The 19,095-nt window shown below is 35.6% G+C and overlaps 1 protein-coding gene across 2 annotated transcripts in view; it reads right to left on the minus strand.

Moving 5' to 3' along the window:
* The window catches only part of LOC105073767 (phospholipid-transporting ATPase ABCA3), a 105,649-nt gene that overhangs the window by 24,264 nt on the left and 62,290 nt on the right, over positions 1-19,095 (minus strand). For both annotated transcript variants that reach the window (XM_074346228.1, XM_045521153.2), the window contains 7 exons: positions 17,840-17,938; positions 13,975-14,146; positions 12,902-13,196; positions 8,248-8,494; positions 7,897-8,101; positions 5,832-6,051; positions 3,858-4,022 (listed from right to left, as the gene is read on the minus strand). In XM_074346228.1, the coding sequence (XP_074202329.1) occupies positions 3,858-4,022; positions 5,832-6,051; positions 7,897-8,101; positions 8,248-8,494; positions 12,902-13,196; positions 13,975-14,146; positions 17,840-17,938 (1,403 nt within the window). The remainder of the gene's footprint in view (positions 1-3,857; positions 4,023-5,831; positions 6,052-7,896; positions 8,102-8,247; positions 8,495-12,901; positions 13,197-13,974; positions 14,147-17,839; positions 17,939-19,095) is intronic.

The raw sequence follows: 19,095 nt of genomic DNA on the forward strand, positions 1-19,095 counted from the left end.
TGTTCTTTTTTTGGTTCCTTGTGGGATAAAGTTGGGTTGTTTACTTGCAGTCTTTACATTTCCTTAATACATGTATTTCTCGCTATAAACTTTCTGCTTTTGCTATGGGACTGCTTTTGTTGCATCCCAAAATATTTGGTATGTTGTATTTCCATTTTTATTTGTTTCAAGATAAGTTTTTATTTCTCTTTTGATTTCTTCTTTGACCCAAGTGTACTGTTTAGTGCCCACATCGTTGTATTTTCTCACTTTACTCTTACTGATTTCTAGTTTCATACTAGAGAATATAGTTGGTATGATTTCAGTCTTCTCAAATTGGCTAAGGTTTGTTTTATGGCTTATCAGGTTATCTATCCTGGAGAATGTTCCATGTGCACTTGAGAAAAATATGTATTCTGCTGCTGTCGGATGAAATGTTCTGGAGTCTATTACATCAACTTGTTCTAAAGTGTGTTTCAATTCATTGTTTCTTTTTTGATTTTCTGTCTGGTTGATTTATCTATTGCTGATGAGGTATTATATGTTCCCTACTATCAGTATATTGTTGTCTATTTCTCCCTTAAGATCTGTTAGTTTTTGCTTGCTATATTTGCTTGGATGTTGGGAGTGTATACATTTACAATAATTATATCTTTATGTACAGACCACTTTATCATTATATGATGACCTTCTTTGTCTCATTTTTGTCTTATGACCTTCTTTATCCCTTTTGTTTTTCAGAAGGTATCACTCTAGCACAATTTTTGTATTTCTCTTACTAGAGCTGACTTGCCACTAAGGTTGGAAGTGTGCCATTAAAAAAAAAAGCTGGCAGAGGAAAAAAAGAAAAGGATGATGGCAGAGTCAGGGGAGCTGTTGACTTAACACTTGGGACTTAGTGCCCATGGCTGGGTAGGGGGACCTCCAAATGGAGGAGCTCCAGAGGTCTGTGGCTGGTCCTCTTGCCAGAATCCTGAGGCAGACAGCAAGAGCTGCCTTCCTTTGCTTCTCTTTTTCTGCCTTCTTCCTGTTCCTTCCTCTTCCCCCAATCATTGTGGTCTCTCCTTAGAGAACACAATACGACCCTCCAGCTGTAGCATGTGTGTTTGGGCAGACCCCTACTCATCATCTTCACTCTCCATCTCTTTTCTTCCAGAAAGGTCATGCTGCCTTGATGCTGAATCTGCTGATGCCTTCTCTGCTACCCTCAGCTCCACCACCGCTCCCCTCACTCTACAGCCCCTTATATGGTCCAAACTATCCACTTTTGGGTACCAAGATGGATGAATCTGTTGGGTGTCCTGGCATGCTGTGTAGAGATGCTTTCTCTGGTTATAGATGTTCAATTAATTGTAAATTAAAGGAGAGAGAAAACAGATATGATTTACATCACCATGATGCTGACATCAATCCTATCTCATTGTGATTTCAATTTGCATTTCCCCAGTGAATAATGATGTTGGATATCTTTTCATGTGCTTGTAGGGCATTTGTATATCTCCTCTGGAGGCACATCTATTCAAGTTCTTTGCTTATTTATTTATTTTTAATGGAGGTAGGGGGATTGAACTCAGGACCTCATGCATGCTCTACCATTGAGCTATACCCACCCCTTTCTCATTTAAAAATTAAGTTTTCTCTTTTTGCTGCTGAGTTGTAAGAACTCTTTCTAATTTCTGGATGCTAGGCTTACCAGTGACTTGGAATGCAAATATTTTTTCTCCTGTTCTGCAGGATGTCCTTTCACTTTTTTGACAGTGTCCTTTGAAGCATGAAAGTTTACATTTTGATGACCTATATTTATTTTTTCTTTTGTGTTCTATTGGTGTCATATATAGTAAGCCATTGTCAAATCACAGGTCATGAAGAGTTACTCCTATATTTTCTTCTAAGCATTATTTATACTTTTAATTCTTATATTTAGGTCTTTGATCCATTCTTATATTTTATATATGGTGTGAAGTAAAGTTTCAACTTCATTTTTCGGCAGGTAGACATTCAGTTTCACCAGCATCACTTGTTGATGAGATAAAATCTTCTTTTCTCATGGAAGGTATTGGTAAACTCGTTGAACAAAAAAAACAAAACCTTGTTGTCCAAGAATGTATTATTTTATTTCCACATATTTGCAAATTTTCTGATTTTCCTTTATTCTTAATTTCTAGTTTCATGCTATTGCTTTTGGAGAAGATACTTTGCATTAATTCAGTATTGTAAAATTTATTGAGACATGTTCTATGTCTTAAAGGTCTGCCCTAGTGAACATTCCATGTGAACTTGTGAAGAATGTATATTTTGTTGTTTTGGGTGAAGTGTTCTGTATATATCTGTTAGACCAGTCGGTTTAGAGTGTTAGTATATCCTCTGTTTCATTATTGGTCTTCTGTCTAGTTGTATTATATATTAATAATAGTTGTAGAACTATTTGTCCCTTCAATTCTATTTTGGCTTCATAGATTCTGGTACTTTGTTAGGTTCATATAGGCTTATAGTTTACATATCTTATTAGAGTAACTTCTTTATTGATATGTAAAGTCCTTTGCTTCTGGTAATAATTTTTTCCCCAAAGTCTATTTTTTCACATTAGTATAGCCAACTCAGATGTCTTTTGGTTGCTATTTGTATGGACTGTCTTTTTTCATTTTTTTCTTCCATTTTATTTGTGTCTTTGGATCTAAGGTGAGTCTCTTGAAGATATCATGTAGTTGGATCACTTTAAAAAATAAATTCTGATTCTGTTTTATATCTATATCTATCTATCTGAATCACTTTGCTGTACACCTGGAACTAACACAACATTGTAAATCAACTATACTTCAATAAAAAAAATTCTGCCAATCTCAGCTTTTTGAGAGTTTAATATATTTACAATGTAAAGTGTTTACCAATAAGAAAGGACATACTTCTTACTTCTGCCAATGTTGCCATTTGTTTTCTACCTGTATTAAGTCTTTTTTTTTTTTGTTCCTCAGTTCCTCAATTAATGCCTTCTTCTGTGTTAACAGATTTTTTTTATGTGTACTGTTTTGATTCCTTTCTCTAATATATATATATATATATATATATATATATATATATAATAGATATATATTTCTCAAGCCTACGTATATAGAATTGAGAAAGAAATCAATTTCTTATTTTAGTACTCTACATATATATACGTATTTGTTAATGGTTAGCATGGGGATTAAACCTGACATTTTTAATTTAAAAGAAATTAGTTTTAATTTACATCAATTTATCTTCAATAGCATACAAAATCCCTGCTCCTATACATCTTCATAACTCCCTCTTTATTATGTTATTTTCGCAAATTACATCTTTATACACTGTGTACCCATAAACACAGAAGTATGAAAATCAGCCTAAAATATGAAAAATGTAATAGAATGCTTTATTTCCCCTGATTTTGATCTGGGCTGTGAATTCGCCTTTATTTTTTACTTTTCTTTTACCTTCTTTGAAGTGTGATACTGAAAACTTAGTGACCCAGGGAACTTACTAATCTACAGCTTAAGAAAGCATTGTTTCCTCATTTACAAATTGGGATAATAGTAGCTAACTTACAGGGTGCTGTGAAGATTCAAGGTAATGTATGGGAAGCTACTTTCGCATTGAAGGTGAATAACTAGTAGTAACTCATTCTAAATCTGGTGGTGTCTTCATAAATTTATCTTGGATTTTATTTTGAGGCTTCATTTTATTTCCTAGTCTGTGAAAGTAACTTTGGTACAGAAAAGTACTCAAAAACAGCAAGTGTGACTGTCTCCACTGAAGGAATGACAGGTTTCTCTTATAGTCTACAATCTAAGTTTAAATGTGTAAGTCTAGAAAGGAATAGGTTGTTTTTAAGGACCTGGGGAACCCCAGATACTCACATTTTTTTCCACAGTCCAAATAGATATTTTTCAATTGCTTGGCACATAGTTTTTTCACCTGATAGTCATCAAAGAATCTGCTGATACTCACTACAAAGTTGTTACCAGGAAGCATCATTAATGCATTACCTATGGAAGTTCTTGTGGATTGAGGAATGTCCTTTCCTACAATTAAAAAGAGGATAGATTAGCTTCAATTAAGAAAGTAATGAAACTCCCTTAAAAAGAGACTTCCCTAAGATGATCAAACCACTCTCAATCTAGCATGCTGATCATCTTTGAGAAAACACTACTTATTAATTCACTAAGCTTGCTCACCTTGATAGCTTGTAGCGTGGGTGTGTCAATTACAGATTTTAAGAGAGGACTTTTGCTAACAGTATTTCCCTAGGATCTGTCTTCTCCCTCTTTATGGGTGGGTCTGCTATTAAGATTCCTACCTTGGCTTGGTCTTTGGTTTTTCTATTCTCCTCTGTCCCCCAAAATGGAAAATCATGATGCTGAATTTCACTTTGTTGTTGGCCTCTGCATTCTGAAATTTCTTGTGGGATCAATGATGCATTTAAAAAGTTTAAATAGTTTTTTATTCAACATATATTGTTTTAAGTGGGAGGGCAATTCACCATATTCAGTCCTTCATCCCTCTGGACGTCCAAGTCTCCCACTGAATTTCTCAGTGCCAAATCCAGCAGCCTCCTTGTCATATTTCTTTTATTTGCCCCTTTGAATCAGTACTCTACCCTTCTCCATTATACTTTCTGCCCTGGGAGGATTATCTGTATAGACTAAATCAATGTACTTCTTTGCTCTCTGGCTCTTCGTTGTAGGCTTATAGGAAGCCCTGGCTGGAGAAAGGAAGGTTTCACTAGCATGTTCACTTCATGAAAATTTATTAAGATGTACACTTATGGTTTCTGCACTTTTCTTAATGCAAGTTATACTTTAATAAATAGTAAAAATAAGAAATGCATTCTTGAAGAGCTATGTGTTCACTGTCTTCTGTAGGGTGAAGATGATGGTAGAGTATGTTGCAATGGAATTCGGTTCCCTGACACCTATGGGAATAACAGGATCCTAGAATGTGGACACCAGGTGGCACAATTTAACTATTAAAAACAAGGTAGGAACCATTATCACAATAAGTAAAAGGGACAGAATGGTAATCAGATTTTTTGTTTCAACCGCTGAAATGGAATTGACTTTCTAAACTTTCTGTCTCTTGCAGACAAATTATATTACAATCCACAAAGAAAATTAACAGGCTTAAAAGTCCCCGAAACTACACTCTAGCAGAAGAGTCTTCATTATTAGAAACTGGACTTCAGAAAACCCATGTTCTCTGAGTTTTAGATAATGCAAAATGAAGGTTGCTAACTTAAAGTGCCCCAGAGCTCTTTGCTGTAGACTGAGACAATGCACAAAGGCCAGACAATAATGTCTCAGAAATGAATACAATACGGAAGATTAAAATTACTAGTCCACCCTTACCTTCTGTTAGGAGAATCTGAGGTCTTACAGACTGTCTGCCTATAAGGAAGAGGATTCAGTGAGGGAGGGATGATAGAAAACCTGCTATGACAAATGACCCTCAGTTCTACCTGGAGTCAGGGGAAATAAGTGGATGTTGGCGCAAGAGTCCAAAAGTTAGCAGCAGAGAGAAAGTTAGAAAGGAAATACACATGAGATCTAACTTTTTCTTTCATGAGGCTAGAATGATACTGAGTCCAGCTCCTTCAGAGGGTTTAGCTTCCTTCTCACTTTCTTTTCCCCATTTCCTCTTTCCTTCCCTCTCTCCCTCAACCTCTCTGACTCACATATCCACTCAATAAATGTTTGCTGGCTTTCAAAAATCACAGGTTTTCAGGTTCCCAGAAAGAAGGTGCTTTGCAATTAACATTTTTATCCTCAAGGTCTTTCATCCCCATTTATGTAACGTATTTCATGGAAAAAGGGAAAACTGTGTGAAGTTCTTACTATAGTATTGAATTATGGCGTGAATGATGATACTGAAAACAGCTGAAAAGTAGTTAAAGAGGGTGAGCTTGATGTAGGCTGCAGCACTGCTAGAAAACAGGAGGCTTCCGAGATACATGAGAGGAACGACAGACCAGCCGTACAGCATGAAGATCATCATGGTGTCCAGAAAGTGGTAATCTGCAACAAGAGCATCCACTCCGCAGTACACGAACACTCCCTGGGACACAGAGTGCAGAGGAGCGAGATGAAGGACACGGAGTAACAAGAAGTCAAGCCAGAACACTCAGAGAACAGCGAGCACTGCCTTCCCTGGAGCACAGTGCTCTTCATTACTTAAATCATTTTGCCCATTACAAATGAGCCTGAAGTCAGCTACGTCTTCCTCAATACAGGACTTTTCGTGAACAGAATGACTATACTTCCCTTTTTTTTTTTTAAATCTGTTTAGAACAGCATTGCTTTTTATTTTACTCCCTCCACCCTGCAACGATTAAAATCAAAGCAATTACGTCTGCATTAAGCCCCACTCTGAATTTTTCCAGAAAAAAATGACCTAGGAAGTAGACTATTTCTCTAAAGATTTTCTCTGTGGCTGCTGTAGTGTTACGTAAGCTCCCCTGCATCACTGCTCACGTCTAGACTGCAGCCTGGTCTGCTCTCTACCCCCACTCCCTTTATATCTATCTCAGCAACTCAGGGGCCTCCTTATTATTTATTATTCCATTTGAGAATCAGACAGGGAAGCATAAATTTAGAATGGGCTGGATGAGGAAGAAGATAACCTCTAGAACTATGAAAAGCATTTTCCAGTTTCTGTGGCAAAAGATGAGAACTGTGGCCCTCACAAAGGATGGAGTTCTTCCCTTGTTATGCTGGTTGGTTGGTGAGCTGGGAGCAGAAGGGACGGGTACTGAGAACACCAGCCAGAGTCATGCACTGTGGCAAGGTGAAGGAAGAGCTGCTCTGTTCTCTTGACGTTGGGGCGTCTGTATACAACGAGTATGCCCACCACCACCATGCCTGCCCCAACTGATCCAGCCTCTGGTCCCTGCTGAGCAGTTCTTGTAGCTGGTGGGATCCAGCCTTTCCTTCAGAACCAGTCCTAGGCTCCTGTACAATAATCACCAGTTTTCCTATGGCTGTAGAAGCCAAACTGCCAAAAGTTTCTCCTTTTTCCTTTAACAACCATTTTACCATTCCATGGTATGGTTTGAATTGGGAACTGGTAGTTCATTCTTTATAGTAGAAATTAGCACCTATTTTATAAGGATCTATTTTCATTTCTGTGTCCATTGCTAAACAGTGAACTATGTGAGGCCTGAGACATTGTCCTATTCATATGTAAGCCCCCGGTACCTCCTGTACACAAAGAAACCTTACCTCCTTTGCTCATGTGTTTCCCCCTTTAGTAACTATACAGTTTCACACCTGCCTAACTCTGCAGCATGCACACAAAATAAAAGAAGCTGCCAAGTTCACTAAGGGCCAGATCATTACATTAAAAGACGCTATACCACCCTTACATGCTTGCTCTTTATTCCATTTCCTCTTTATCCGAAATTGGGTGTCTGAGTCCAGGTTAGTTCTGCTTTGCAGACCTAGCCATCTTGGATTTGGGCTGTGAATTCGGGGCAGAGAATAGTAACAGGAAGCATCGCTTAAGTCTTGATCCTAAATTGCGTGCTACAGTCCAGTTTTACCGGAGAGCTCAGCATTGGGAATTAGTGGCAGTGGCTTATCTATATGGTTAGTGAGGGCGCAGTAACAAGTAATGGCCCTTATTCCTTTAGAGGAGGTTTTGGGCCTGGGCATAATGCTGAGCAATTACACGGGGAACCAATTCAAGAGAGACTTTTCAAAGTAGAATATTTTCTCCAAAAGAAAGAACATGAAGGAATACATTTCCATAATGAGGTTTTCACAATATATTCTCTGGCATAATAAGCCAGAGTAGTTTCAAATTTCTTTACAAGCTTTACTTTAGGATACAGTTAGTTGAATAGGAATTTCCTGTGGGTGACACAGGAGAATAAGCCTTCATGCAGTTTCAGCTAACACTCACCAGTAGTAAGCAGCAGGTAACAAAGAAGTAGATGAGATCCCACAGCAATGCAGAGAGCCAGTAAGTAAGTAAATAGACTCCACTCACAAACTGGATGTGCTTTGCCTTGTTAGTTCTCTCAGTCACTGTCTGAAGGCAAAAGCTACCGGCCACAAGAGCCATGCCAAAAGCCAAACATAATACAATTTCTAATCCACTTGTAGGCCTAAAGAAGAAGAAATAAAAGATAAAATAAAATATGAAATAAATGTAGAATTCAGTTGATTTCAGTAGGTATTTTCAAAAGTATATGGCCAGATAGTAAGGGTGTATATTAAGGCTCAATTCCAGTAAAAGATAAATCATACGTACAGTTCGTTAGTACCATAAAGCGAGAGAGGTTGAGGCTTGTTGGAGGCTTTAATGGAAGCATTGGGGCCAGAAAGTGACGTAAAAAGACTGTTGTCTAACACCGCCAGGGATGTTGCAGCTGAATGGTATGCCTCATTATTGAACAAAAGAGTAAATACTGTTTTGTTTTTCACAACCTCAATGGAAAATGCAATAATGGAGAAGTCATGACACTCTTTATTTTCCAATATGTAATTCTTTACATTACCTAGAATAAAGAGATTGGTCAATGAATTAAAGTATAATAAATCACCTACTACTTATAATGGAGAGGAAAGACCAAAAATCATTTTCCCGTTAATCTCTTCCCTTTCCAGGTCCCACAATGGGTACTTCAAGTGTTAACCTGTCTCCTCAAAAACTCTACCCCATCAATAATGTCTACAATACTCTCATCACATAGTCTACAACTTGAAAAAATAGTAAATTACTATGCATTTCTTACTTTATTCTTGTCTAAAACAAACATAATTTTTTTCAAAATTGTTTTGGTTCTTCTAGGTCATTTGGATTTCCATGAACATTGTAGGACTGGCTTGTCCATTTTTGTAAAAGTCTGCTGGAATTTTGATAGAGATTGCATTGAATCTATAGATCAGTTTGGGGAGATTTGCTACCCTAACAGTATTAATATTCCAATCTGTGACAGAGTATCTCTTTATGCATCTAGAACTTTAATTTTCCTGAGTAATATTTTATATTTTAAGTGAACAAGTCTTGTGCTTCTTTTCTTAAATTTACTCCTAAGTATTTTATTCTTTTTGATGCTGTTGTGAGTTTTGGTAATCTGCATCCTCTCCCTCCCCTCCTCCCCAGCCACCCCTACTCCCCACCCAGGAACCATTTCATGGGAGTTAGATTTTAAATATTCTAGGCTGAAAAACCTTTGCCTTTTGATTTCATTGTTTTCTTCATTAATACTTAAAGTAATTACTGATATGCTAGGATTTATACCTGACATTTTGCTTTTTGTTTTCTAAATGTCTTATCTCCTTTTTGTTCCACTGTTTCCCTGAACTGCTTTTTTTGTATTAAATATATATATATATTTTATAGTGGACCAATTAAGTTCCTTTGTTGTAGCTGTTTTGTAAATAAGTTTGCTTTTTTTTTTTTAAGATTTCACATATGAGTCATATCATATGGTACTTTTGTTTCTCTTTCTGGCTTACTTCACTTAGAATGACAATCTCCAGGTCCATCCATGTTGCTGCAAATGGCATTATTTTATTCTTTTTTATGGCTGAGTAGTATTCCATTGTATAAATATACCAAAACTTCTTTAGCCATTCATCTGTGGATGGACATTAAGGTTGTTTCCATGTCTTGGCTATTGTAAATAATGCTGCTATGAACATTTGGGGTGCATGTATCTTTTTGAATGAAAGTTCCTTCTGGATATATGCCCAGGAGTGGGACTGCTGGATCATAAGGAAAGTCTATTTTTAAGTTTTTAATCAACTTCCATACTGTTTTCCATAATGGCTTCACTAAACTACATTCCCACCAAAAGTGTAGGAGGGTTCCCTTTTCTCCACACCCTCTCCAACATTTATTGTTTGTGAACTTTTTAGTGATGGCCATACCTCATTGTGGTTTTGATTTTCATTTCTCTGATAATTAGCAATATGAGCATTTTTTCACGTGCCTATTGGCCATTTGTATGTCTTCATTGGAGGATTGCTTGTTTTGGTTTTCTGACCATTTTTGGATTGGGTTGTTTGTTTTTTTCTTATTAAGTTGTATGAGCTGTTTATATATTCTGGAAATTAATCCCTTGTCAGTTTCATCTTTTGCAAATATCTTCTCCCATTCCATAGGTTGTCTTTTTGTTTTGCTTATGGTTTCCTTTGCCATGCAAAATAAATATAAATATTTTTGAGTTTACCATACTTAGAATTCATTGAGCTTCTTGGAGGTGAATATTAATGTTTCCCATCAAATTTTGGAAATCTTCTGGCATTATTTCTTCAAATATTTTTCTGCTGCTTGATCATGTTCTATACTATGCTTTCTGTTACCTCCATTATGCATATATTGGTCTGCCTGATGTTGTCCCAAATATCTCAGAAATTGTTTTTCCCCCACTTTTCTTTTTTTCTGTTCCACAAACTAAATAATCTCTAGCAACCCTCGATTTAGCTAATCCATTATTCTGCCAATTCAAATCCATCACTGAGCCTGTCTGGTAAATTTTCATTTCAGTTATACCTTTCAACTACTGAATTTCCATTAAAATTTTTATTTATATTTCTTTATTAATACAGTCTTCTTGGAGAGACAAAGTTATCATACTTTCCTTTATTCTTTAAATGTATTTCCTTTAGTACTTTGAAAATATTTGCATTAGCTGTTTTATAGTCTTTGTCTACTACATTTAACATCTGGCCTCCCTCAAGTACAGTTTTTACTGGCTTTCCTTACCCCTGTTTATGGGTCATACTCTTCCATTTTTTTTTTCTGTTTTAGTTTTCTAGGACTTTCAAAACAAAGCACCACAGGCTGGGTTACTTGAACACCAGAAATTAATTTTCTCACAATTCTAGAGACTAGAAGTCCAAGATCAAGGTTTTGGCAGGGTTGGTTTCTTCTGAGGCCTCTCTCCTAGGCTGATAAATGACTTTCTTGCCCTCTATGTCTGCACATGGTTTTTCCTATGTGTATGCATATGTGTCCTAATTTCATCTTCTTATGAGGACACCAACCATATTGGATGAAGTTCCACTCTAATGATCTCATTTTAAATTAACTACTTCTTTAAAGATCTAATATCCAAATACACTCACATTCCAAGAAACTGTGGCCTCGTACTTCAGCATATTAATTTTGGAGGTACACAGTTCAGCCTGTAACTCTTTCTCTTCTCTTTCTGTTGTTGATGAAAAATGGACATAAAAGATAGTGTAACAACTCTGGTATCTTGAACTCCCCTCTCTACCCTTTGTTGTTACTGTTTTTTTTTTAATTGTTGGTGCTTATTTGGTTAATGACTTAAGTGGACTAATTCTGTAGATTCTGTATTTTCTACAGTGTGCAGCCACTTATTTCTCTGATGGACTTAAAAAATTCTGGCTTTTATTTTTAAGCCTGGCTCCTAGGTGGTCTGTCCTGAATCAGTATAATTTAGTACTCAGCTAAAAGACTCATTTAAATATCTAGAACCAGTAAGTCTTCCACTTTTTGCCATGGGGTTCCCTGCATGAGGGAACATATTCAAATTTCAGACAGTTTACAAGTAAGCTTCAACTTTCATATCTTGCTTGTATAGGGCCTCAACATCAACTAGAAGTCAGTGACTGGCGCCGCCTTCTTTCCTAGGTCATTTCTGGCCATGCACACCACCATTTTGAACTTTCTAGATCTGTAGGAATGTCAGAACTTTTCAAAGTTCACGGTGGTTATCCAGCTCTCCTGGTAGTCCTTTAAAATGACTTTTTGGTGAAGCTCTCATTTGGCCCAACTGAAATCACAGCCTTAGCCAACTGCAGAGATGTTACCAGCAGATCGCTGCTATTTTTAATAATCCCCTGGGGTCAGGGCTTTTTCCAAAGAGTTGAGCCCTGATTTAAATCCAATAGCAACAATGCCCTGGGAATGGAGTTTTTCAGGGAGCTGCTATTTCAGTCTAAGTATTGGCAGTGCCCTAGGGATGAGCTTTTAACAGAGCTCTGAAGAGATTAGTTCTTTCCATCAACTGTGAGGCTCCTGGCTTTCATGGATACATACCACTGAGGGGAGGGTGAGTGACAGGAGTAATTCTAAATCAAAATGCCATAGACCTTACTGACTTTTTATAGAGGTTCAGTAGTTTTTTTTTTTTTTCCTGGTTGTTGTTTTATTTTGTTTTTTGGAATAGACACTTTTAGTTTGTTCTGTGCTTTTGCTTAATTTCTAGTATTCTAAATTGGTTGATTTAAAAAAAAATTGTTTTCCAAATATTTCTGTTGCTTTTGTGGGAGAATGGATTCATTCTACCATACCAAGAATTCAAAATTTTCTATCCACTAGCTTTTGGCATAACTTGTTACACAGCAAAAGATTAGAAATAAGCTACACAAAAGGGTTGTTTTTCACATGAAGATAATGGACAGAAGGCGTATAGTATGGTTTTATACCAAAAGTAAACATTGAACAAATGAGTACAGCTACTTATACTACCTTCAAAAAAGTAGTTGTGAGGAGTCAATCTATTAGGTCTTCAGCCACCTGTTTTCAGAATGGCCAATGCAGTAGACTGAAGGGCAACCTTCAGATCTTGGAAACAACCTTCTACCCTGTGAGAGCTTAGAAAAACATTTTTGTATTCTGGTCAGAATAAAAATCTATGCTAAATTTCACAACAATATAGTATTTTGGCTCATTACCTGTCCTCTGAAAAGTGATGCAATTAGCTGAAGGACACCTACAGCCAAAATGCTTCCATTAATTATTAACTTCTGTGGCCAGGTGTCTTGACATGTACATTTTTGGCCTCTAATAGCTGCCCCTAAGATACTGGCAAATAGTAGGAAAAGAAAGAAAGGGGTAGCTAAATAGCATAGTTAAGTTCCTTCTTTGCAAGTGATACACATAGATCTTCATATAGCAGCAGTCTTTTTTTCCCTAAGGATTTTACCTTGTACTTTACGAAGTTCTTGATTTTTAAGCTTTAGAAAAATCTCAAGGTTCTTTACGATGTTCAGAGCCAGATCAGAATTCCCAGAAATTGAGTAAGGCACAATTGTTCGACCATATTGACTCAAGTCCATTTCTCTGGCAGGTGGCTCAGAATCTAAGTTTAGACTTGAGAAGAGGTAAGTAGTGACAAACAAAATTACTGACATCTGTAGCAATGACAACTTCCAATTGCGCCAAGTGAACAGTGCTCTCTTCATAAACATGGAATGAAACTGCTGGCAGTATAGTAGAAACTAAAATGAGAAAAGGAACATAGCATTAGAATTGCTGGTGATCCAAGGATGATGTTCATATTGAAATCCAATTCTTCAAATTTTTATAGAAGATATATGCATCTTATATAAATATATCCTTGAATTTAACCCAAGAAAACAAGATGGTATGAAAATTTTTATTTTGTAAGATACTAAGGGAAAAGATTAAGATCTGGTTTCTTACCTAACTACACTGAAAGTCTTATTGAGATAATTTTATTCATTAATATACTTGTAGTATTTCTGATCAAAAACAAAGTAAATTTCAAACAATTATTAAATTAATATTAATAATTTAATATTAAACTATAACCTTCCCATTTCTCCAATTCAAGGGAAATATCCCCATAAAACTTGTATATAACTATTATCTTTTTCTAGGTTTTAGTATACTAAGTATGGTTCATATTGAGAAAATGCCCCTAATCTGATTAACAAATATCTTCTAAAAGTCATAATTCTAGGGTCTTGTCTTAGAACTGAACAAAGGGAAAATATATGAAAAATGAATGAGAACTTTTCAAAGTGATTCTGAGAAATAACAAAGATGAGGGTAGCATAGCTGTGATCTTTATCTAGAACCTATGTCTCCTGCATCAGGAAATTAATGGGGTTGTACTACAGACTGTTCCATATCTGCCTGGCTCTTCTATGGCCAAACTCCAAACATGTTTTAAATTCAGTTAGTTAAGAATGTGTACATGTTATATACCCAAACCAAACATACTGAGTTTACATTCTTAGGGAGTATGCTCACCCCAGTATTAAATTTAATGTTAGCAATTTCATTCAATCTGGAAAAAACTGGTCTGTTGCAATTTCTGGACACATTCTTATTCTGCTTCATGTCTTGTCTTATTTTTTTGCTCTTCAGAGGAGTAGACTGGGTAGGGCGAACATTCATCTGGGAATCTGCCAGCCTATTGACCCTACATACAGACACGTACACAAAAAAAGCACAAAACATTTTGACTGTAGCCTCAATTGGTTTTATTTGGGGAATGTCAAACAAGCTTCCCAATTTGGAAGGCTCTTTGATCTTTCCCACTGATTGTCAGGTGTATTGTATGGAGGCAGCATGATAACATGGCTCTCAATAACCCAGTCAGAGGAACTGCCAATCTGTGGCAAAGTTCCTACCATTCTGAAGTAACATGAAAAAAACGGTTAGAATATATTGTATATTCCACTAAACTGAACTCATTCAAATGAAAAGACTTACCTTTAATCAAAGGAAATAACTTTCCTTTGGGGGTTAAATGTTCTTTATGTTATGAAATGATAGGGACATTGGATAGTAAGATTTTTAAGTCCTCACATTTCTCATTAGTGCCTGTGTCTGAAGTTGGGTCTTTTGGTGTGGATACTTAAGAAGGATAAAGAGATATATACAACTAATTACAATCTAAGGAAAAAAAATGCTAAGAGAATAACAGAAGAAAAATATATATAATAGTATATTAAGAGACAGGAAAGATGAATTTACACCAGTCAGAGGGGTAAAACACTGGGTAGAAAATTTATGATTTAAAAGGTGTATTTTTTTACTAAGCCACAGAACTATCAAAATCTTTTTAATACCTTCCTGTTAGCATTTTTATGGAATACATAAATTCTGACCTATGATATTCACAAGTAGATCAATAACCTCTACCCTTTAAAAACCATATATCAAATACTATTAAAAATCCTGCTTTCAAATACCCCTCCAACATATTTTAAAATTGACCCTAAAGTCTGGAGGACTATTGTGCTTTTAAAATAAAATCATTGAGATTTCCTTTCAAGATGGCAAAGTAGAGGCAGATGGAGCTCACTGCCTCTCAGATGGAGCTGATGGAGCTCAGACACACCAAGATCACTGCAGAACAGCTAGTGATAAAAAAGACTGGAAACTACCAGAAAGGATCTTCTGTAACTAAAAACTTACAGATGAAACCATGACAAAACCAGTAGGAGGGGTGGACTCATGATATAATCAGTTCCCATACTCCTTGGGTGTGCAACCCACAAACTAATACCTAGAGATAACCCTGATGAGATATTATTCCTCTACTCTGGGGAGCCTGATGTGGGACTCAGAACTCTCATGACCATGGGAGAACCTCTACAATATATTTATTCTCCAGTTTGTGTCTGGCCTATTTCACTTAGCATAATGTCCTCCAGTTTCATTCATGTTGTCACAAATGGCACGATTTCCTTCTTTTTTAAGGCTGAATCAAATTCCACTGTGCATGTATTTTCTGCTATAAAAACTGAAAGCATTTATATTAATGGATTTCAATACGGATATTCAAAACAATTGCCTGCTGTGTTGGCAGTTTTCAAATGCATGAGATCTGTCTTCTTTTTAAAATTTTATTTATTTATTTATTTATTTATTATTGATTGATGATTTATTGAAGTATAGTCAGTTACAGTGTGTCAATTTCTTGTGTACAGCACAATGTCCCAGTCATGCATATACATACATCTATTTGTTTTCATAAAAGGTTATTACAAGATATTGAACATCGTTCCCTGTGCTATACAGAAGAAACATTTTAAAAATCTGTTTTTATATATAGTGGCTAACATTTGTAAATCTTAAACTTCCAAATTTATACCTTCTCACCCTCTTTCTCCGGTAACCATAAAATTGTTTACTATGTCTGCAAGTCTGTTTCTGTTCTGTAGATGAGTTCACAGTGTCTTTTTTTTTTTTTTTTTTTTTTAGATTCCACATACGAGTGATATCATATGGTTTTTTTCTTTCTCTTCTTGGCCTACTTCACTTAGAATGATGATCTCTAGGTCCATTCATGCTGCTGCAAATGGCATTATTTTATTCTTTTTTTTTATGACTGAGTAGTATTCAATTGTATAAATATACAGCAACTTCTTTATCACCTGTTGATGGACATTTACGTTGTTTCCATGTGTGCCTATTGTAAATAGTGCTGCTATGAACACTGGGGTGCATGTATCGTTTTGACTTAGAGATATATGCCCAGGAGTGGGATTGCTGGATCATATGGTAAGTCTATTTTTAGTTTTTTTGATCATTCTTCATACTGTTTTCCATCGTGGCTTACCAATCTACATTTCCACCACATAGTTTAGGAGATTAACTAATTTAAAAGAATTGTCAGTTCACCATTTTGAGCACACAGCATGTAGACAGAATTTTGTGACATCAAAAACATAAAGAGTGAGCCAGAGCTATAAAGGAGCCATTTTTGTATGTTATTTGAGTTAAACTGGTATAAATTCAAACTGGAGTGTTGTAAATTTAGGATGCTATGTATAATCCCCATGGTAAACACAAAGAATATCACCACAGAATATACACAAAAGAATTTAGGATGCAACTTAAATATTTTACTACAAAAAAATCAATTAAACACAAAAGAAGACAAATGCAGAAAGCGAGGGACAAAAAATGCTATGGTGCATATAGAAAATAGCACAATGACAAGTAGGCACCTCCTTATCAGTAATTACTTTAAATGTAAATTGTTTTAATTCTCTAATCAAAAGACAGAGATTGGCAGAATGGGTGAAAACACATTATCCAACTAGATGCTGTCTACAAGAGTCTCACTAGAGATCTAAGGACAAAAGAAGGTTGAAGGTGGAAGAATGGAAAAAAGATATTCTGTGCAAATCATGACCAAAAGGGAGCAGAGACGGCTACACTATTATGAGGCAAAACAGACTTTAAAATGAAAAATGTTCCAAGAGACAAAGAAGGATATAATATATAAATAAAAGTTTCAGTATAGCAAGAAGATGTAACAATTATGAACATTCACATGTCTAATTATATACCATGAAAATAGACAAAGCAAAAACAGAATATAAAGGAGAAATAGATGGTTCTATAACAATAGTTGGATACTTCAATACCCTACTCACAATAATGAACAGAACAACCAGACAGAAAATAAGGAAGGAAATAGAAGATGTTAACAACTCAACAGCAAACGAGAGCTAACAGATATATACAGAATATTCTACCCAATAATAGCATGCACATTCTTCTAAAGTGCACATATGTCATTTTTCATGATAGACCATATGCTAGGCCACAAATTAAGTCTCAGTAGATTTAAAAGTATGGATATAATGCAAATTATCTTCTCTGACCTCAAAAGGATGAAGTTAGAAATCAGTAACAAAAGTAAAACTGGAAAAGTCACAAAATTGTGGAAATTAATATGTCTCACATCAATTTAATTCTTAACCACACCAGAAGAATTTAGAAGAGTAGAAGACAATTTCTTCCTCCCTGGCAGAAACATGCTTAGGTCAAAAATTTAGTCATTTCTAGTATAGACGCCAAGTTAGAACTAAAACTTTTCCTATAATGAGATAGATACTCTTTTTTTTTTTTTTAACTAACTCTTAAATCTTCTGCTATGAAAAGAAACACGCAGCAAGGCCCAAGCTCAAAATCTTTACATATTCTTAGCTGAATATGCAGAAATATATTAGCATAACATATTAACATACTTGAAAAAATCCGTAACTGTGAATACTTCCTTCCAGGTCAAACTGGGTGGGGTTTGCTCTCAAACTGATGTGAGATTTTACGGGTGCAAGTAGTTTTATTTTTAAGGTCATTATTTATTACTCACTTTAGGAAGACTTCTTCCATGGTAGTGATTGAAGCACCAAAGTTAGCAATGCCCAGCTCTTTTTGATTCGTTTCCAGATCGTTAAACAGAGCTTCAAACCTGGAAGGAGAGAAGGAAGAGGAAAGAAAATACTAGCACTAGTCTAAATACATTTTATTTTATTTTCTATTAAATGGAATTAAGAAATAAATATGTGAGCACTTACTTTTCTCTCATTTAATACTTAATTTTATTTCCAATTGCATTTAAAATTTTTTAATGTGGTAAAATATATAAAACCTTGCATTTACCATTCCATCATTGTAAGTGTTAAATTCATGTTAAGTTTAAATTCAAGCTGCACTAAGCACATTCACAAGTTGTGTAATCATCATCATCATCCATCTCCAGAACTATTTTATGATCCAAACTAAAACTCTATAGATCATAAAACTATTCCGATTGGAATAGGAATAATTCTCTATTCTTCCATTCCCTGAACTTCATTTTACTTTCTGTCTCTATTAATTTGCCTATTCCATGTGCCTTATGTGAGTTGGAACCATGCTTTCTTTGTCCTTATTTGTCCTGGCGTGGCTTATTTCACTTAGCATAATTCTTTCTAGGTTAATCCATATTGTAGGATGCATCAGAGTTTCATTCCTTCTCAAGGCTGAATAATACTCGTTGTTTGGATATACAGCATGTTGCTATCCATTCATCCATCAATGGGCATTTGGGTTGTTTCTACCTTTTGAATTTTGTGAATAATATTGCTATGAACTATGGTGTACAAATATTTGTTGGAGTTCCTGCTTTCAATTATCTTGAGGATATGCCTAGAAGTGAAATTGATGGATCACATGGTAATTCTGTGTTTAACTTTTTGAGGAGCTGTCATACTGTTTTTCACAGCAGATGCACCATTTTACATCCCCAGTAGCAATGCACAGGTTTCTAATTTCTCTCCATCCTCATTAATATTTGTCATCTTTTGTGTTTTTGATTTGCATTTCCCTAATGAGTAGTTATGTGCTTATTGACAATTGGTACATCTTCTATGGAGAAATGTATATTCAAGTCCTTTGCCCATTTAAAATCAGGTTGTTAGGTTTTTTTGTTAGATGACTTTTTAATATTATTTTGTTTCATAATGATTTCTGGTTAGCCATGGGCTAGAAATGTTTAGTAGATCATTTTTCTGTAATGCTTATTGTGAAACAAATGGAAGTAAGAGATATACACCTTACCAAATTTCTCCCTACTGTCAGTTGCTC

The sequence above is a fragment of the Camelus bactrianus genome, chromosome 18, assembly GCF_048773025.1.
Source record: "Camelus bactrianus isolate YW-2024 breed Bactrian camel chromosome 18, ASM4877302v1, whole genome shotgun sequence".
Taxonomy (NCBI): Eukaryota; Metazoa; Chordata; class Mammalia; order Artiodactyla; family Camelidae; genus Camelus; species Camelus bactrianus.